The 22496-nt window shown below is 35.5% G+C and overlaps 1 protein-coding gene across 3 annotated transcripts in view; it reads right to left on the bottom strand.

Annotated features, from left to right (window-relative positions):
• Cph (Chronophage) overlaps window positions 1–22090 on the bottom strand; it is a 183978-nt gene extending 161888 nt beyond the window's left edge. For 2 of the 3 annotated variants that reach the window (XM_067782034.1, XM_067782037.1), the window contains exon 1: window positions 20049–22077. In XM_067782034.1, the coding sequence (XP_067638135.1) occupies window positions 20049–20085 (37 nt within the window). In that variant the 5' untranslated portion in view covers window positions 20086–22077. Of the gene's footprint in view, window positions 1–20048 lie in introns of all 3 variants that reach the window. The other variant, XM_067782036.1, reaches the window with a different exon arrangement.
• Between the last annotated feature and the right edge of the window lie 406 nt (window positions 22091–22496).

Raw genomic sequence — 22496 nt, 5'->3', positions numbered from 1 at the left:
AATTTATAAAGACACAGGGATGCACAAAACTTTTCCTCCTTATTTACTTTCCCTATTTCACGAATATAACTGACATAATTTAATATACATATTATTTTTTCAATTAATTTTAGCATTTTGTAGTGACGCTTGAAGGTAGCCTCATATGGAGCCAGCCTAAGGTAACTATAATACACTTGATGGTTTACTATGGGGGTTGTTAATAGTAATACATCCTTTAAAGTTTTACTGCTTATAGACTAACAGCCCTTTACATGAGGTGGTTTCTCAGAGAAAGAGGTTCCTACAGTAAAATCTTACGTAATGAACGCTTTGAATGTCCTATAAGATTTTTAAATAAGATTGTATCTCATACATAGAGTTTCTTCCCATTAAAAATTTTTGTTCAATCTCAATTTGAGAAGAAATTGAGAACCAACCTCATTCTCAAATCTTTAGCTCGAGTTCTGGTATGTATTCATATACCGTTGTTAACGTTCTAAAACAAAAAGGCTCATTTTTAATACGGATTTTTCTCTTACTTTCTTTAAGCCTTCTCCAGCATAACCAGAAGGAATTGGCTCGGAGAAATGAAGAAAGAGAGGGCTGAATATAAGATCGAATTTTTATCTCTTACCAAAATGCTAGCCGCTGTATTGCTTATGATTTTTGATCCTTTTATTTTCAGACCTGATGTTCTAAGGGTCTAATTATACCTGCAGCGTATAGTATAAAATAGAGCAGGAGGTAGGGTGTATCGCACCTGGCTTCATTTAAGAGATTTCCATACAACGTGCTTTATAGCCTATGCATATTTAGAATTTTTCAGCTAGCTCCCTATTGATCTAGTTGTGCAATATGATGACTGGGTTGGTCCTTATAGGAAATAAATAAATTTGAAGCTTCTATTGGAAGGTCTCGGAAAAAAATTTTAAATTTTTTGTATTCTTGCAAATAGAGCCGAAATTGCTTTTTTGTTGTAACTTGGTTAGTTTGACATCCGATTTTTAAAACTAATATGCCATTATTTTTGCCTTGAGAAGCTGTAATATGCTTTTTAGTGTCTCACATACTCGCTTTTTTTTACAATTTGATGAAAGGAAAATCTTACTTTAAGAGACGGAATTACCATCAACAACTTCGGCTGTTTTTGCAAGGATAAAAAAAATTATAAAAATTATTTTCCGGTACCCGGTCCAGACTTCTGCTACCTTTTTTCGACCCAGCCTGATAAACAACACCGAAAATCTAAATTTTTTGTTCCGTTGTTTGTTGGGTATTTGCATACGTGGGCACGTTGTTGTTGTTGTACTCCCCGAAGGCTTTGGGGAGTGTTATCGATGTGATGGTCCTTTGTCGGATACAGATCCGATACGCTCCGGTAACACAGCACCACTAAGGTGCTGGCCCGACCATCTCGGGAACGATTTATATGGCCACATTGAACCTTCAGGCCATCCCTCCCTCCCCACCCCCAAGTTCCATGAGGAGCTTGGGGTCGCCAGAGCCTCGTCTGTTAGTGAAACGGAATTCGCCGCTCGAAGGTGAGGTTGACAATTGGGTTGGAGAAACTATATATTGCGCTACACAACCCCTTGAATCCTTCGTGTTTGGTTAGAGTGCTTTGCATCCTCCGTAATTTTATATTTGTTTTGGTTGTTAAGAGTAGTGTTGTTATTTTTTATAAACAATTACAATATGCATTTTCCAGATGTTGGCAATTTCCAAAGCAACCTTTCGTCAATGAAATCATATCATTGCCACATTATCCTTGCGGCTTTGCGCAGTGTTATTCTAAATCAATAAACTGCCTGGTTACTATGGAAATATCCGTATTGAATGGAAATTAATTTTCAGAACTCAAAATACATATTTCAACATGCTAATGACCAGCGTTTGGTCGATAATCAAACTAAATTTGTAATTTGTGCTAATACTTGCACACACACACGTACATTCACTTGTTTATTGTTGCGCACCTGCTTGTTCTTAGAAAGACAAAGTAGTACAAACATCTACCACTACTACATACATACATCTGTATTTGCATACGCACGTGTGTCAAGTATGCGAGCCTTAAACTTTTGGAATTGAGTGACAAACTAGGGCAAAATATATGGTTACATACATACATATGTATATGTATGTACTTATGTATGTCGGTATTAGCATTATTTATGTTTGGAAAATGATTTAAATTTAAAAAAAAAACATAAGAGTTTTATTAATAACATGACAAAATACTTCTCCAGCTTTTCACTCTCTTAGTCTCCCTATCCCCATTCCGCAAAGCTTCCCACCCTTTCTATGTTTCCCCCTGCCTAATCCGCACAATCGCCCGCTTTCTTCATTCTCCATCTCTTTGCTTGTATATGCTTTCCCATATGTCTTTTTATTAAAGCCCATACTCAAAACACATATTTCATGATGAAACCTGGTCCATATTTGGGTGCAAGTCCTGGTCACCGCAACATCAAAATAATTTAAAAAAGTTTTCTTTAACGGGTTAGCCCTCGATTGTATTTATGCCATGAAAATCTTCTTTCAGCATAAAACATGCGAAAGTAGCACGACGCAAATGGGAAGGGGATACTGGCTTAAATCTCCTTGGAGGTGGTGGGTGCGACACTTTATATATATAAAGGATTTTACCCTTCTTGCAGTGGGTATTTTAAGTGTAGTTATGGTCGGACGATCCGACTCAGAACTCAACTCGAATCATTCTTAAAATATATGTATTTTAAGGATGTATGTGTATAGAACGTGTCCAGAATGCGCTAGATAACCCCCAGCGGGTTTGGGGGTGGGGGCTAGGATATTCCCACGGTGGATATGCCGGTTGCAAGAGGCGACTAAAACATCTAAATTATTGAAGAGGTTGTGTAACGCAACCCTTTTAAGGGGCTGCCAGCGAAATTTATAGCATATCTAACCCAATTGTCAACCTCACCTACTCTTGGCGAATCTTCCCAAGGTGAGGCCCTGGCGATTTCAGACCCCGCGTGGAGCGGATTGACCTAGAAGTTTGAATGTGGTCATATTAGATCGTTCCCGAGCTGGTCAGCCTTGTATCTCAAAGCTGCTTGTTACCGGAACGTGCCGGATTTATATCCGACAAAGGACCATCGGGGAGTGTCTTTATCGCTACAATGCGCTTAATACTTGTCAAGCACAGTTTTGGACAATTCGGTAAAACATATGGTGGCTCCAGGAAGCTGCAAAAACATCTGAAAAATATAGGCAAGACCGGGTCCGGAGCATTAAAAGTAATATCGAAATGCGCGTGAACGGAATGGCATATTTGGCCTCGTCTGTTGTTAAGATAGCACATTTACCTTGCTCGTAGGAAGTTATGCCATTCACGTGTTCTTCATTTAACTGGAAATTGTCTGGCATACATATGTATGTTTATAGAAGGCATATATGAAAGTAAGTACCGTTCATTTTTGGGTGCCGAATAGGCATGTTCAAGCAAATAATGTAATATCAACTTGATAAGACAACACATTAATTGAGCAAGTACGAGTAAAGAACGAAAATTAGGAGGAAACAAAATAATTAAATTCGAAGTTTGTATGTAGACCAGTGGTGCACACGAGAGTTTCGGAAAACTATTCAACGTTCATCTACATGTTGTGTAAACGCGGTGACAGATATTCAGCAAAGCATATAGTCAATCAGCTTTAGCTTGTACTTCACGCAGTAAACACCTCGGGAATTATATGCACCCACATTCTGCTTGTAAACACATACTACTGCAAAAAAGTTGCGTTTGTATTCGAAGATCTGAAGGCGCTGTGCACCACTGATGTAGACGGATGAAGACGATAAAGCTGCAGTTAAGCCGCAGTTACTCACGAACGTACGTACAAAAAACGTGTCAGCTGACACGATCTATCTTATGAATATGCAATGTAAACGAAAACTCACCGACGTAGCCCGGAACGTAGAAATCAAAATAATTTTGATTTTTTCCGTAAGAACGTGTCAGCTGATAGCTCTCTCGCTAGACAGAGTTGCTTAGTAAACTTTTGTGCGCAAATTTTTGGCCGTTTGCAGTTTTATGCAAAAACACCTAATTAAAGTTTGAAAAATTGTGAAAATAATTCGAAATAATTATGTAAAAGTGCATATTATAAATATGAAATCTATTTATACTTATTTAGCACTAATTCCATCCTTTTACAATATCAAAAATTAAAATAGAATAAGTTGATGTTTCCTTAAGCATGCATTCAAACAGGTCAATGGCAACATTTTTTTCGTTGCCACTACGGGCATAAATTTCGCTCAAATGTGTGTACGTACGGCATACGTATACGTACGTTACATACGTCGGTGGGTAACTGAAACTCAAGTTTGGTTTCGCTAGAAGTCAAAATATTTGTAGATACAGGTGTTGCTAGATCTACAATATTTGTCATTTTTATACTTCGTTTCTAAGATATCTTTATCTTGTGACATGATCAATTTGTATCTTGATAAATTTAGAAATTCCCTAAAAGCCATACAAAAGTAAAGTAAGCGAAAATCGTAAAGAATAGATGTCGATCGTTATATTATGGCTCACCAACGTTTCCTTTTTATACTCAGCGTGCTTTGCACACAGAGTGTATTAACTATGATTGGATAACGGTTGGTTGTACAGGTATAAAGGAATCGAGATAGATATAGACTTCCATATATCAAAATTTTATTGAGCCATGTCCGTCCGTCCCGTTAACACGATAACTTGAGTAAATTTTGAGGTATCTTGATGAAATTTGGTATGTAGGTTCCTGGGCACTCATCTCAGTTCGCTCTTTAAAATTAACGATATCGGACTATAACCACGTCTACTTTTTCGATATAGAAAAATGGAAAAAGCGCGATAATTCATTACCAAAGTCGGATAAAGCGATGAAACATGGTAGGTGGGTTGAACTTATGACGCAGAATCGATAGTTAGTAAAATTTTGCACAATAGGCGTGGAACCGCCCACTTTTAAAAGAACGTAATTTAAAAGTTTTGCAAGCTGTAATTTGGCAGTCCTTGAAGATATCATGATGAAATTTGGCAGGCGCGTTGCTCCTATTACTATATATGCGCTTAATAAAAATTACCAAAATCGGATAAAGAATACGCCCACTTTTAAAAAAAAAAAATTTAAGTCAAATTTTAAGAAAAAATTCAATATCTTCACAGTATATAAGTAAATTACGTCAACATTCAACTCCAGTAATAATATGGTGCAACAAAATACAAAAATAAAAGAAATTTTCAAAACGGGAGTGGCTCCGCCCTTTTGAATTTAATTTGTCTAGAATACTTTTAATGCCATAAGTCGAACAAAAATTTACCAATCATTATGAAATTTGGTAAGGGCAAAGCTCCTATGACGATAACAGTTTTCTTTGAAAATGGGCGAAATCGGTTGAAGCCACGCTCAGTTTTTATACACAGTCGATCGTCTGACTTTCCGATCGGCCGTTAACACGATAACTTGAGCACAACTCGATATATCTTTACTAAACTTAGTTCACGTACTTATCTGAACTTACTTTATCTTGGTGTTAAAAATGGGCGAAATCCGACTATGACCACGCCCACTTTTTCGATATCGAAAATTTCGAAAATGATAAAAGTGCCATAATTCTATTCCAAAGACGAAAAAAGGGATAAAACATTGTGATTGGATTGGTCTATTGACGCCTTCACTTATACAACTAAGGACCACTCCCTTTCAAAACCTTCATTAATACCTTTAATTTGATACCCATATCGTACAAACGCATTCCAGGGTTACCCTAGGTTCATTTTCCTATATGGCGATTTTCCCTTATATTGTCTCCAAAGCTCTCAGCTGAGTATGCAATGTTTGGTTACACCCGAACTTAGCCTTCCTTACTTGTTTGAATAAAACTTAGTAAACACTCAGCAAAAAATTGTGGTTGAAGTGAAGTATGAAGATTATACATGTGGAGGTATATTGAATATGGTCTGAATGAAAAGGTGCTATGATTATGAAGAGGTGCAATTACCGATATTCAGATTAAAAAGCAACAAAGCCCCGGCGCTAATGGATTAAGTGCTTAGAACGGTGGCGAGGAGTTGCTAAATCGAATGTATCAACTTCTATGCATAATATGGTCGAACAAGTACGTTCCTGACTACTCAAATATAAGTTTTCTTTTTTGCCAAATCCACGCGGAAGGAGATCATGCAAACTGCACCAACTATTACGGAATCAGTTTCCTAGTATCGCGTACACTAAACATATTCGAAAGATTGAAACCGACCACTAACAAACCGATTGGAGGTTATCAATGCGGCCTTAGATCTGTTAAATCTACCATCGACCAGATTTTCACTATACGTCAAATCTTGAAAAACCGTGGAACATGTATTGGCACTCCTCTTCGTAGATATTAAAACTGCCTTCGATTGCAATAGCTTTTACGTTGCTATAGCTGCATTTCTTTTGTAAGCTATTGATAATAGAAGAGCAGGTAGATTAGCGAATTGCATAGAAAGCAATAACACTCAGTAAACTAGTTGAGTTGGCTAAGCACCAGTCGACCAAAAAAAGGGCGCTATTGTGAACGAGCACATGGAATGTATATACAAATATGCAGATAAACGAAAATAATCAAATAAAAAGGTGGCGGCTGGGTGGCATACCTACAAACAAACATGTAAAAAAAGTACCAATGAGCGGATTTCCTTCTACAACATGTATGGTTTCGCTATGATGAAACTTTATAGCCAGTTGAACCTTTTCTTTTCAAGCTCGCATACTTAAAAATGCACCTTATGTATTAATTTAAACTGCCTACCAAACTTATCGTCCTGTTTATTCGTGACCACGTGACTACACTTTTTGATAAAATTGGTCTCTCATACCACGGGTCGCTGTGGTGTTGTGGTAGCATGCTCCGTCTACCACACCGAAGGTCCTGGGTTCAACTCCGGGGCAAAGTAAAGTTAAAGATTTGTTAAAAGTTTTCCTAATCGGGGTCGCGCCTAGGAAGAGATTTGGGAGACACTCCGAGTGTATTTCTGCCATGAAAAGCTTCTCGGCGAAAATTCAGATGCTGTTCGCAGTCGGCATAAAACATGCAAGTCCCGTCCCGTCAATTTGAAGGGAAAATTAAAAGAAGCACGACGCAAATTTGAAGATAAGATGGACCTAAATCTTCTCAGAGGTAAATCGCGCTAAGTATTTATTTTATTTTTTATGCTACAGCACTCATAAGACATCGCCATGGTTTCAAGTTCCTTCTTTAACTACGTACATTTTCTGTATGCAAACCTAAGTGGTTGAGCTAGTTTTTTTCGATTTCCCAACTCTTTCTCAACTGTAGATATGTGGTTAGCGGGAAAACGAGACGTTATGCGGCTTTGCAAGAAGACGTTGAGCAACTTAACCAGCTCAGGCAGGATTCGGATTGACATCCCTCAGCCTTCTAAGCCGCTGTTTCAGCCAAGGTGCTGTAGAAAATTATACAAACGTTACCGCCATAGAGCAATATTTTAGAAGATCGTGCATATGCTGACGATATTGACGTCACCAACCTAACCACGAGCGCAATTAACTGGAAATAAGTGGAAATATACGTTTGATGATAAGGTAAGACAAAACGAATTATCAAGATAAAGAAGCAAAGTGACAGCACATCTGCATCTAGGCACCCAAGTCACTATTGTCTTCCACGCTTTGGAAATGTTAAAGTACTTCCTTTTTCTAGGACCCAGCACTAAGAGCAACAACAATGTCAGCCTATACATCCAACGGAGAGTTACTCTTGAAAACAAAATTTACTTTGTTCTAAGTAAAGTCCTATCACCCATGCAACTCAGTGTACGAGTCTTGCCATTTGGAGCATAAAGAAGCGCTAACGACAACGATTGTGCTACGATATTTGTATCGGAACCCGCTAATGGAAGAAATGGAAGAGAGAGGTTCCATCCAATTGGCGCCAGATATCGGAAAACAATAGTAAGTGTGGTGACTACTTAGACGGCCAAAACCGTATAAACGGTTAAGCGCCAAATAATAATTAATGTGAGATTACTCAGATTATAAATACCATTATCGGGACATCTGCATCACCTTGCTTAAGCTTTGTATTAGCATTAACACTTATCAAATTTCAAAATGGGAGGCCAGTCAATCATTCTCCGTGTCGTATAAGTAATATTTTCAGATATATAGAAACATTGAACCACTTTTTCAAATTGAGTTGTTCTATATTGGTTTTTTGGTGGGAGTGTGTTGACCGATTCAAGTGAAGGAACAAATGACACCAAAATAGTTTAGAAATTTTCTGTAAAACGTGTTCGCCCATTGGCAAGCCTTTCGATTTTATTTCTGCCGTGAAAAGCTTCTCAGCAAATTTTCGCAGAGGTAAATCGCACTAAGTATAATAAAAAACAAAAAAAAAAAACGTTTAGGCCATAGTGCGTTGTCATCGCTTTGTTAACAATAGGTTCAACAAATACTGGCCTTTAGTAAAAATAGTAGTACAAGTAGAAAATTATGCCGATTGATGTATCGATGTACCAAGGGCCCTTCGCCAAGTCTTGCAAATTGCACGGATTTTTTATATCCCATGGCAAAATGTGCAAGACTACGAGAGCACATTACTGCGATAATTTATAGCACGGATCAGTAGCAAACCTAAAAAAACACGGCATAAAAGACGGTGAAAAATTGTGAAAAACAATTAGTCAATCTTTTCGTGAGCGAAATAAGAGGATTGAGAGGAATACCACTGAAGCGGTGTGGTATTTCCATTTCATACAATCCGCTGCTCGAAAATTTACATAGGTTTGAGCATACTAAAAATTGCACGAACTGCACATAATTTTTTTCGAGTATTTTGGTTTTTGTTTACTTGACGTTTCAAGACGAACTGAATCCCCCATTGTTTTCAATAAAGAAGACTTTTTATCGGAACTAGAACAAAACAACATGAAAGTTGTTTAAAAAATGAAGGCAGCTCTCCCAAATAAGAATGAAAGGCGTAATTTTTATACTCAGTTGAGCAGAGCTCACAGAGTATATTAACTTTGATTGCATAACGGTTGGTTGTACAGGTATAAAGGAATCGAGATAGATATAGACTTCCATATATCAAAATCATCAGTATCGAAAAAAAATTCGATTGAGCCATGTCCGTCCGTCCGTCTGTCCGTTAACACGATAACTTGAGTAAATTTTGAGGTATCTTGATGAAATTTGGTATGTAGGTTCCTGGGCACTTATCTCAGATCGCTATTTAAAATGAACGATATCGGACAATAACCACGCCCACTTTTTCGATATCGAAAATTTCGAAAAATCGAAAAAGTCCGATAATTCATTACCAAATACGCATTAAGCGATGAAACTTGGTAGGTGAGTTGAGCTTGTGACGCAAAATAGAAAACTAGTAAAATTTTGGACAACGGCGTGGCACCGCCCACTTTTAAATGAAGGTAATTTAGAAGTTTTGCAAGCTGTAATTTGGCAGTCGTTGAAGATATCATGATGAAATTTGGCAGGAACATTGCTCTTATTACTTTATGTCTGCTTAATAAAATTAGCAAAATCGGAGAACGACTACGCCCACTTTTTAAAAAAAATTTTTTTTTAATTCAAATTTTAAAAGAAAAGTTAATATCTTTACAGCATATAAGTAAATTATGCCAACATTCAACTCCAGTAATTATATGGTGCAACAAAATACAAAAATAAAAGAAAATTTCAAAATGGGCGTGGCTCCGCCCTTTTTCATTTAATTTGTCTAGGATGCTTTTAATGCCATAAGTCGAACAAAAATTAACCAATCCTTGTGAAATTTGGTAGAGGCTTAGCTCCTAGGACAGTAACTGTTTTCTGTGAAAAAGGGCGAAATCGGTTGAAGCCACGCCCAGTTTTTATACACAGTCGACCGTCTGTCCTTCCGCTCGGCCGTTAACACGATAACTTGAGCAAAAATCGATATATCTTTACTAAACTCAGTTCACGTACTTATCTGAACTCACTTTGTATTGGTGTAAAAAATGGCCGAAATCCGACTATGACCACGCCCACTTTTTCGATATCGAAAATTACGATAAATGAAAAAAATGTCATAATTATATACCAAATACGAAAAAAGGAATGAAACATGTTAATTGTATTGGTCTATTGACGCAAAATATAACTTTAGAAAAAACCTTGGCAAAATGGGTCTGACACCTACCATATTAAGTAGAAGAAAATGAAAAAGTTTTGCAGGGCGAAATCAAAAGCCCTTGGAATCTTGGAAGGAATACTGTACGTGGTATTACATATATAAATAAATTAGCGGTACCCGACAGATGATGTTCTGGATCATCCTGGTCCACATTTTGGTAGATATCTCGAAAACGCCTTCACATATACAACTAAGGGCCACTCCCTTTTAAAACCCTCATTAATACCTTTAATTTGATACCCATATCGTACAAACACATTCTAGAGTCACCCCTGGTCCACGTTTATGGCGATATATCGAAAGGGCATCCACCTATAGAACTAAGGCCCACTCCCTTTTAAAATACTCATTAATACCTTTAATTTGATACCCATATCGTACAAACAAATTCTAGAGTCACCCCTGGTCCACGTTTATGGCGATATCTCGAAAAGGCGTCCACATATAGAACTAAGGCCCACGCCCTCTTAAAATACTCATTAACACCTTTCATTTGATACTCATATCTATCGTACAAACAAATTCTAGAGTCACCCCTGGTCCATCTTTATGGCGATATCTCGAAAAGGCGTACATCTATAGAACTTAGGCCCACGCTCTTTTAAAATAATCATTAATACCTTTTATTTGATACCCATATCGTACAAAATAAATTCTAGAGTCACCCCTGGCCCACCTTTATGGCGATATCTCGAAAAGACGTCCCCCTATAGAACTTAGGCCCACTCCCTTTTAAAATTATCATTAACACATTTCATTTGATACCCATATCGTACAAACAAATTCTCGAGTCAGGCCTGGTCCACCTTTATGGCGATATCCCTAAATGGCGTCCATCTATAGATCTATGGCCCACTTCTTCTTAAAATACTCTTTAATACCTTCCATTTGATACACATGTCATACAAACACATTCCTGGGTTACCCTAGGTTCCTTTTACAACATGGAGATTTCCCTTATTTTGTCTCCACAGCTTTCAACTGAGTATGTAATGTTCGGTTACACCCGAACTTAGCCTTCCTTACTTGTTTAGTATGTTTGTTCGAAAAAATTGCTGCGGACGCTACAAAAATGCATAATCAACATTTTTCTAATAGCTTAGGTAAAATGCTCAAAATTTAGTACACAATTTGCTTACTTTGATATTTGAAACCCTTCGCTGTGCTCCTTTCAAAATTGTTTGTAGAACTCTGTACTAATGAAGTAATGAACTGTACTAATGAATAGCGTAAGTTTAGTCTAAAATATTCTCGGGTTCTAACACATTCGGTCACTACGCCTACGGCCTTGCCAATAATTGGATGTAATCATGTCTAATCTTCTATGCCATCTATGCTCCCCATTATGCATTACTTCGCGAACACCAAGCTTATGTAGTAAAAGTTTCATCGGTTTTGGATTAAGCGCGTCATGAACCATTGCAAAATATAAGCTTAAGAACTTCTCGGACTTGCTAGTTAAATTAAAACAAAACGAAACGTTGTTTGGAAAGCCTCCGCATTTTACAGACTCTTGATATCTGATGTTAGAACCTTTACTTCTCCCATTGAAGGCGTAACCCTTAAATGTTTTTTAATGGATCAGCCCGTGTAGAGTTTATTTCAAGTATATATACATTTCTGGTTGCGTCAGAATGGGTTTTTTTTAATGTTCGCAGTTTTGATGCATAAGTAAACATTGCCACATTGTCGCACTATCAGAAACATTCATTCTAACATATTTTGTTCTCTATTCATAGGTAAAATACTGTGACGAATATTAGTAACACTAAGTGATACTCACATCACTAATCTGATACTAAGTAGATAAAGCCACAACAACAATAAAGCAAGCTGCCACACTTGTATATACCTAAACAAATTAATCATCGTGTACACACATACATACAAGCACAAGAGAGATACTCACAAACGCATGTCATCATCAGCTACTACTTCGCTCACATATACACACGCATATGGTTACACACTACAAAAATACGCGCATATGGCTGGTTACCAGGTAGAGGATTCTAGAAGAAGAAACGTCTAGATATTTGGGCAGAGAGTATAAAAGCAGCAGAAGCTGAGTAGTCCGTAACAGTTTGATTTAAGCAAGCTATCAGTTGAGAAGTATAAGTGTTATTGTGAAGTACTTCAATAAAGGCCATTTTGCATTATTGAATAGTGGAGTTATTAATTCAACAGTTTAGTGATTCCAACTTTAGTAGAAGGTTGCAAATAAGCGGAGTTGCACTAAAATTCGTTACAATACATTTTTTGATTTTGGAAAATGTTGGAAAAGTACCAATGAGTCGGAGAAATAGTTTCACCTGCAAAGTCTGAAAGCACTCATTGCCAAGGTCTGCCTCTTATGCTTTACATGTAGCAAAAGTTGAAAATAGCAAACCTTTATATGTCAGATGGCGCTGGTGTCACGCGATGTTCCGTTCCCTTATGCAAATATGTGTAATCTACTCAAATATCATTGCTCTCATGTGACAGGGATATTATACTTATACGCATTTTTCATATTTTATTCAGCTAGTGAGACACTCATTTATTTGGCGATTAATTACTGACAAATCACAGGAAGTGATTGCTAATTGTTTCGTGATTAGAAATGAAATCGTAAGTAGATATACACCTATTTTGCGATTAAAAAATTAAAATAATATGATAAGCACATATACACATACATATTTAATTTTGAGTATTGGTATGTCGATTGCACTAATTATTTTATTGATTTATAACTCTGGGTTTTCCTTTGAAGCCGTGTCGGCCAATTTTGGTTTTCGATGAATGTACATAATATGAGGTGCAAATGGGTGTGAATGAATTACAAGCGGCACTGCGGATTCACATACTGTTTATTAAAATATAAACACATATACATATATTTATAAAAAATAAGGTACATATGTACAAGTACAATCTTTTCTGAACATCTTAGATAAATAGAAGATAACAATTATTGTATTTTGAGACTTGTTTCAAAGCAATTGCCTTTTGCAAACTCTTGTCACTCAATATTTAGCAGCGTTGCCGTTTTGATACAATTGGATCTTTTTTGATAAACTTTTGTTAAAGTTTCGAGATTTGAGACTTGGATATTTTTAGTTATAGCAGGAGCTAACCCCGCCTTTATATATTTTGAGCCCTTGTAACAAACCAAAGTCTTTAGGAAATATCACATGAAACGGAAAGGTCAAGGGCATCCTACCATACACTTTAGATTTTAGGATACATTTTTTCTCAACTTGCCGCTTACTGCAGACTTTGGGGTACAATTTTTCACAACACACCAAGCACTTTATACTAAATGACTTGAGAAATATCTACCTAAATCTTTTGATAATGGACATGATAATGGTACCATGAAAAATTGCTTGTCGAATTGCGTATCTTCCTACAGCTGGAACAACAGGGAAAAGTAAGAAAGTCTAAGTTCGGTCGAAACCGAGCTTTATATACCTAGTTGGGTGCTCACACTTACATATATATTGCAAAAACTAATACATGGCGCAATTTACCTCCGAGAAGGTTTAGGCCGAGCTTCTCTGTCGATTTGCGTCGTGCTTCTTTTAACTTTCCCCACAAATTGGCGGGACGGGACTTACGTATTTAAGACCGACTCTGAAAGGCATCCCAAGGCAGATGAATATTCACTGAGAAGCTTTTCATGGCGGAAATACACTCCAAGTTTCTGCGAAATCTCTTCCGAGGCGCGAACCCTAATTGAAAAAAACTTTTTTTGAACCCAGGACCCTCGGTGAGGTAGGCGGAGCACGCTAGCCGGCCGCTATATACATATTCACTATAAGTTAAAATATCAGTATTATTTAGTTATATACCTTAAAGAGTTTTAGCATAAGATCTAATAAAATCTTCCTTTTAAGTTGGCGTGGTCTTCAACTGATTTTTCTTTCACTTAGTGTATATATTGTAACAAGGAAAACCTCCCAGCCACATTTCAATACGATATCCTTGATCGATTTTTATTTACGACTTGCAAAACTTAAAATTTTCTTCTTTCAAATGCCGTCATAAAGTCTACATCAAATTTTATCTATTCATTGGTCTTTGGTAATGAACTATCGGAATTTTTCCATTTTCGTTGCTGTTGTTTTAGCAATGCTTCATTTTTCGAAGTTTCCGATCTCCAGATTAGCCAGTATACCAGATTTCGTAATAATATCTAAATTTTTTCTCAAGTTATTGTATTAAGCGACCGACGGATGGACATGGTTCTATGAAAATCTTTTTCGAAGCTGATAATTATGATATGAGGAAGTCTATATCTATCTTGATTCCCCTTTTCGAATACACACAACTGCTATCCAATTAGAGTTATAATACTCTTATGTAGAAGTATACGCTGGGTATAAAAAGACTTTAAGAAGTTTGAACGTGAGCAAATAATAAAACGTTTTTGTTGAAAACTTGCCAGAAACATTAAGGTTTAGAAGCCAAGTTCAAGTTTTAAAATTAATTGTTTCTAAGAAATCTAAAATTTTTTCCAAATTCTCGTTATATAAATTGTAATATATTTAGTGTGAATTCCATTAATGCGCGGTACTCGGGACTTTAATATGAACATTTACTGGTAAACATTCCGACCGACGATGTACTAAAATTTGTTCACAAAATATCTAATATTATTATTTTTAATAAAAATTTAGAAAAATTAATCGCACTTGGTGCGTTTGATACATTTTCCCTTAGAAAATTGAAACATATTTTTCAATCATACGGCAACACTACTAACGAGTATTTTGGAAACCCAACAGGCACAATGGGATACATTTCGGCAAGTACTTTCTCAAGTGTTGAATAGATATGTATGAATATATATATGTACGTATACAACTCTATAAACACTAATAGCCGATTTACATAGAACTTCAAAATCAGATTTTACTTTGGTATTTACATCAAATTACATTTGCTCAACGTGTTGGTCGTCTATCTGGCAGTTCTTTGACATTTTAAAGTGTTGGTTATGAATACTATTTTTCCTCTAATATTATGATGGAGTGTAAAAAATAATTTAAGCAGTCCTCTTCCCTAAAATTAAAGGATAGATATTTCATTTGACATTTGGCTCAACTCGGCGTCCATAAAACAAAATTTCGATTACTTAATTTGCGGAAGCATGTTTGCAACTTATCAACAAATATAGTGTTCTCTGAAGGCGCCTATTCTAAACATATAAATAAATAGAAACAACCATTATTACGGAGTAGATCAAATATTTCTTCATTGATATTTGATCAATGAAAGAGAGCAATATTAACTATAATCTGCCAGAAGCCAGATCGTACAGAAATTAGGTTTTACAATGTTATTCCCATCCAACATTCATATGACGCACTTATCTGTCAAAGTCTGAGTCGAAAAGTTCTGTGCCAATGGGTACTGAGATCACAGAACTTTTACAATATAAAAAGGAGAACGTGACATAATATTTCTGGTGAATGCAAAATATACTAACAATGTGAAATCATTCATCGATTCAAAATTTTTAAGCAAGTGTTTGAAATGATTTAAACAAAAGCAAAAAATGTTAACTTCTTTGTTCAACTACAACTAAAAGCAATACAATTTGTTTTCTATTAAGATAATCATAAATGTGCTTATGTGCGACTCTCGTCAACATTTTATAACTTCGTGTTCCATGAGAAAGTGAACCTTGGTGAGAAAATAATTTTTCCTATAAAACTGAAGAGTGTGGATACAAATGTTGTAAAAACCTTCAATCACACTTTAAATATTAAATTTAATCTTTAAATGAATTCTTAATACTTTTTTTTTTACTTTTAAAGAAAAGTGCTGATTTAACAATCTTGATTAGGTCGAAATGTCTTGTTTTGGAAAGGCTTTCAAATAATTTGTGATTTACCACCTGAGTGATTAATAATCTATGAAGTTGTTTCTTTCATGTCCTTTGAATCTTAGTCAAAGCCTTAAAGAGTAAAACATCTTAAAATTTTCCGTAACTCAAAATTTTTTTAGTCTATGCAATGATTCCATGACGTGAACCATATTTTGAACGTTTGAAAGACTTTATTTTCTATTAAAAAGTTCTTTAAGTGCTTTTAATTTGCCCTTGTCTCACTTGTGAGACTTATTTTTTAGATTATATTACGAATTTATATTTACGAAATTAGATTTCCCAAATTTTCGTTAATCTAAAATTACTTAAGCAAATCAAGCTATTTTCATACATATATTCGTAGAGTTTTTATAAAATATAACATCATTAGTGGATTTCGTCAATTGTGTGTCCGACCCTTGACAGCTATAAAATTTATTATAGTTTTGATATATGAATACTACGATATTGTGACTTTTTTTTACATAACAGTAATGACTGGATGTTAAAGTATCTCAACCTATTTATTAAGCTGGAGTCATTGGTGCCGTATGTCGTATCGCTGTATCCGTATCCCTAACGTAATCAGCTGTTTATCGTTACGACGGTAAACCAAAACCCAATTGGTTGGCTACGATACGGTTACGAACTTAGCGGCACCAATAATCGATTGCATTGATTCTCATAAAGTTGGTCGAATCAGCTGTTATAAGGTTACCGATACGGTTACCGATAAAGCACCAATGTCTCCAGCTTTAGAACCGGAAATCTAAAGCTGTTTTTATCAGAATGCTTAACAAGGATAAAATATTGCGTACAATTGTCCCACCCTATTGTATTTTTGAGAACCACTTTGCAAGCGTACGAGGGTACAGTTTTCGAGTATTCCGTAAATCGTTTTTGGAGTCGTATTATATTCATATTTTGTTATTGATTTCAATAAATCACGTATTGGGAAGTCAGTTTAAGTTCTGATGTCATATGTATTATTTCCCCTGTCAAATATAACTTATAATGTTTCAATGAAAACAAAACTATAACAATTGTCAGTCACCGAGCGTCAGAATATGGGTGTAAAATTGATTTCGCTACAAAACTGCAAACTTCAAATAGTCTGAAAATTATAAATAAAAAGTTTGAAACTTCCATGCACACTTCCGGGTTTTTTCGTTTTTTTTGTTTGAAAACGCTTTTGAGATAAATTGGCGTAGTTTCGGTAACACTATTCATAGAAGTTTTTTTTTAAATAAACGACTATAAATAAACGAACAAAAGAATTGATAAATATTGCTTTTTTTTCTAATATCAATAACAAACAAGTTTTATAAAGCAATACGAGGCTGTTTCGCTAATTAAACAAACAAATAAAGTCCAATTAGCGTTGTTCTCCTTTTAATTTTCCCTACAAATTGGCGGGACCAGCTCCACTTTCTTTTATACCGACACGAACGGCATCTGCAAGGCACATTAGTTTTTACTAAGAAGCTTTTGATGGCAGAAATACACTGGGAGTGTTTGCAAAATCACTGCCGAGGGGCGACCCCGCTGAGAAAAACTTGTTTTTTTAATAGTGAAAATTTGTTTCTAAATTGTTTATGCTGCTTTGCCCGGGAGTTGAACCCAGGATCTTCGGTGTGGTAGGAGAAGCACGCTATCACTACACCAAGGCGGCCGCCTTAATTAAATACATGTACATAAATCGCATTGCTAATATCGCACTGCTAAAAATTCAACGTTACGAATCAAGTTCTGTTGAGCGCGCCAGAAAGTATTCCACCCAATTTCGATTAAAAACAAATACGAACCCAATAGGTATAAAAGCATTAGCAACAAAAAAATACTTAGAGGTAAATTACAAAGCATACAGCGGGGTATTCATATGACTGAGCGGATAAAGGCATCTGCCTCTACACCAGTGTAAATGGAGGTATGAATGCCCCCGAAAAGGTAGATGATGAAGAAGTGAAATTCATAAACATGACCTAGTAACAATCGCCGTTCACAAATTTTGTATTTTTATCTAAAATCAATAACAAAAAAAACATTTTCACTTCTATTTTCGTATTTGTGGATATAACTTTTCGACAAATAACAAATAACGAGTTGCTAGAGCTCCCAGCTGAGTCTATAAAGCAGGTTTCGCTCTTACGGATACGTTTTTACTTGTATACTTGAAATTGCGCTATACATATATATATATATATATATGTGCGAAATTCGGAAAAAAACTGGCCCTCACCAGTCTTTTATTTGTTGACAAATACAGTGTTTTTAGATTAAGTTTTACCACCCGCCAAAAGCTTATATTGTTTTTGTAGAAAATATTAGTGTAGTGAAAATAAAAAACTGAATCATAGATTCTTAAGAAAACATACAGCCAATTTTTATATTTCAACTGATATTGGAAGTAATTGAAGGGATTGCTTTCGTTTTCCCCTCAGTCACTGCTAGAAAATATTTACTTTCCACGTATATTTTTATTTTGTTTTGATTAGATAATTTTGTTAACTTTTTTTGTATAACATTTAATTTTTTATACAATATTTAAGCAGACGAACTCAAAATAGTGAAAATGGTGATTTTTTCGATTTCCAGGACGGGTAGAAAATCGAAAATCTAAAAATGGTGAGGTTTTCATAACATGTCAATCGTTTTGAAAAGCACGATCCGAAAATATCAATAACAACCAAACAAGATAAGTCATATCAATAACAATTGGTAGAACGTGTCTGATACAATTTTTGTGAGGTTAGCGTAGCACCTTCGGCGGTTAAAAAAATGTATAGGTCTTTTTTTTTGTCGCACGTTATTTACTAATTAAATGCGAAAATAAAACTGATCGAAATGCGACTTAACTGGTATTTTGTTGCGTATTAGGCGCTATTTAGTTGCGAAAAGAAAAATTATGTCACACTTTTTAATGCTTTTTTCGGGGAGCTATGTTTACGTGAAGTCTGCGAAGCATTCAAATAAGCCGCTAATTATGTGCAAAAAGGAAAATATTGTCACTCTATTTTGAAGCTTTTTGTTTTGGGTGCTTCGTTTAACGTCCGTGGACGTAAACTTAGCGAAGCACCCTCGTACGGAAAATTCGTTTTTAAGAATTATTTTTCTCACTGGTCTGTAATACCAATTTTACACAGAAGTTTAAAGGAATCACAGTTCTGAAATGAAAAAAAAATTAATGTTTTCTTTTGACACAGGGCCACTTGCTCCATTAACGGAAATCCATTAGAAGCCCAATAAAAATATTACGTTTTTGACAAAAAATACCGAATGCATCCATTGCATCTTTAAATTTAAATAAAATGGATTCACAATTTTTCATAGATATTGCACCTCACTAAATATGTGCCAATTAAAAAAAAACCCATATTATCTTTTGCGGCAAACGCTGCCGAAATTAAATTTTGCAAATTTTTGACGTTTTTCTATTTTTTATAAATTATTGTAACTAATTTATTTTTTATAGCCATTTGCGGCATTGCCAATAAAAAACACCAAGCGAAACCGTCGAAAGGCTATATTAGGCATTCCATAACGCAATAAGTAAATAATTATAAGTCCGTATTTTTTACGGAATATTCAGTTCAATAGAAAAAGTGACTATATATTTCACTAGCCCGCTATGTGGAATTGATATAAGGCAGTTTTTCACAGGGTGGCGCGCCAACTTCACAGTTTTTACGAGGGTGTTTCGCTAAGTTCGCGTCATATTTCACATTTCAATCAGGTTTAAGTTTTTACGAGGGTGCTAAAAGCATCATAAAAAATCACTTAGAATCGCCCGGCAAATTATTTTCCTCACCACAACTTAGCGCATATTTTGCGGCAAAATATCAACCTATTAATGTCTCGATTCGCCAAAGGTGATCAGCTAACTTCATGTTCATAACAAGACTGGCTTTCTAGGTGATGCACGCTAGTAAACCAACTTGTAGTTTTTATGTTACCAAATTGTTGCTTTGTAACACTAAATTTTACTTTCTTCTTATGGACACACACTCACCTTGCGCAATTCTAACGGCAGGCATTTTAATTCTCATCGTTACTGAGTAGCGTTAAATAGGATGCGTTGAAACCTTGCGCTGGGTTAGTGCACATTAAGAGACACTCCGGCTACGGCTCCGATTTTTAAATCACGACGGAAATTTTGTAACTCAATTTTTTCACAATCGCACAGACTGATATGTTTTAATGTAAATGTTGTCACTTTAAGCAGTCTAAATATTTATTTTTTGGTTACATTTTTTTTTTTAATTTTTATTTGTAAATTTGTTTACTATTTTTTTTTTTTTTTTTGAATATTCACAAGTTCTCACTATAAGCGCGCATATCATTTGCATTTTTCGCAACTGAAAGTACGAAAATTTTGGTTTCAATTGTTTTATTATCTACTATTTTTATTTATGTATATGTGTAAGTGTTAATATTTTGATTTTTAATAGCAATATTTTTTATGATTTATTATTTTACTAACTTTAGGAACCTTAAACACTTGGTCTTAATGAATATTTTGTTAGATATTTTTATTTTATTTTGAAATGTATTTTATTTCAGATTTTTTTAAATGTTTGGGAATATTTTTATTGCAGGTTTAGTTAATGAATTTTAATGAGTTGCTTTGTTATTCACTTCAGACTCAAACACTTGTATGCATGTAATTTTACACATACATACATAGACGATTATTGTAATGAGTTTTACGGCATGGGCATACAGCTATTCTTATTGCACATTTTGTCACATTTCAATATTTTCCACCTTTGTCCAATTTGATAATTTATTTCTAATTAGAAGATTTTCTGCAATCATTTGTAAATTTGTGTGCAAGAGTGAGTGAGAGCGAGCGACATTTGAAATAACACAATTACCGGCCACTGATTTTATATTTGAGAGTCAAAATATATGCACGTACATATGTACGTATGTATGTGTGTATGTATGTATGTACTATATAAGCGTCCTAGTAGTATGTCCCTCTTCGCTTTTGCACTTCCTGTGTGCAAGTTCGAGTATGAGTGCGTCCGTACAAGTCGATGTCCTGCGAATGACTGTGGCCACATACATTGGGATAATTCAATTTTATCTAACGGTTTTTACACTTTGATGCCAATTTTAAAATTTGATTTTGGTTTATTGGTTAGGTTGTTTGTGGTGGCGTTCGTATCGATGGAGGTGGCGTTGGTGGAGACAATTTTTGTTGTTATGGTAGAGCTTACTATACGACGACTGCATTTGCGACGGGAATGGTTAGGTTGCGAAGAAATCGCTCAGTTGTCGGCTATGTGCGACATGATAGGGGTGACATGTTATTTTCCGCCGCACACACTCCCATAGACACGTCTATCCACTTATGTGTACATACATATAGGTAGCTGATATGTTTACTCTTATATCCTTGCACATATTTGTGTGTGTGTATTAGCACCGATGAACATTAGCTTAAATATGCGTAGCTTTTGTGGGTGGACACACAATGTCCTGTGCGACGGTTGCACGTATGTATGATTTTTGATTTTTTTATTTATTGGGTTTAACCGTTGTTTAAAATGCTGCAAATTCCTGGATGTCTCACTAAGAGCTGGACATTTATTATTGGGGTTGTTAACTGCAGATGTAAATTTGTTTATGTTTAGCACTGGCTCTCACAGAAATATATTCTTTTTTTCAATGCTCATTGTTCCGATTTCTGTTAAGAAATTTTTTGCTATAACGATTTGACTTTATTTTGCATGTTTGCAAATTAGAATAATTGCACCACACTTTTTTATTTGTAAATAAATGTGTGCGATGGTATAAATGTATGTATGTGTATGTGACTTAAACCGCGTAATACACGTCAATGCAGATTAACGCTGAGATATAAAACAATACCCACTAATAATAAACAATTGTAATAAAAACACGTCTTCACAACGCGACAGTCCGTGTGCATCTAACTAATAAACTCACATTAGTCGCATCCGTCCATTTACCATTCATGCGGCTACTGCTCTGTCATTCTGTCGCGCTTGGCTTTCTTTGTTAGTTTTTAGCTTTGCTCACTTCTCCTTCACAGACTAGCCAACCGGCCAACCTTTCAGTTCGGTTCAAATCGACTTGACTCGAAAGTCGCCACTCGCCACTCACGAGTTATGTACTGTATGTCAGCTAAAACGCAAAAGGGACTAACTAACAACGGAGCTGAGTTACAAAAATCACTAACTTGAATAAAAAAAAATGGACAGTGCCTTGATTATGATATATTTAAACTAAGTACAATACCGAAGATTATTTTGTTGCGAAAAAAATAAAAATATTAGATACACCTTTTTGCCATTTAACGTAGCTTTATTTATGCGCTTTTGTACGTAAGTTGAAGATGTGTATGTATGAATGTAAGTACAATCTTACAAATATAAATACATTTATAAAGTCATACTATATTCGGCTGACTGACTGACTAGCCTTACTT

This window comes from Eurosta solidaginis, chromosome 4 (assembly GCF_040869045.1).
Source record: "Eurosta solidaginis isolate ZX-2024a chromosome 4, ASM4086904v1, whole genome shotgun sequence".
In the NCBI taxonomy this organism is placed as follows: domain Eukaryota; kingdom Metazoa; phylum Arthropoda; class Insecta; order Diptera; family Tephritidae; genus Eurosta; species Eurosta solidaginis.
This window is presented reverse-complemented; position numbering and strand designations above follow the sequence as displayed.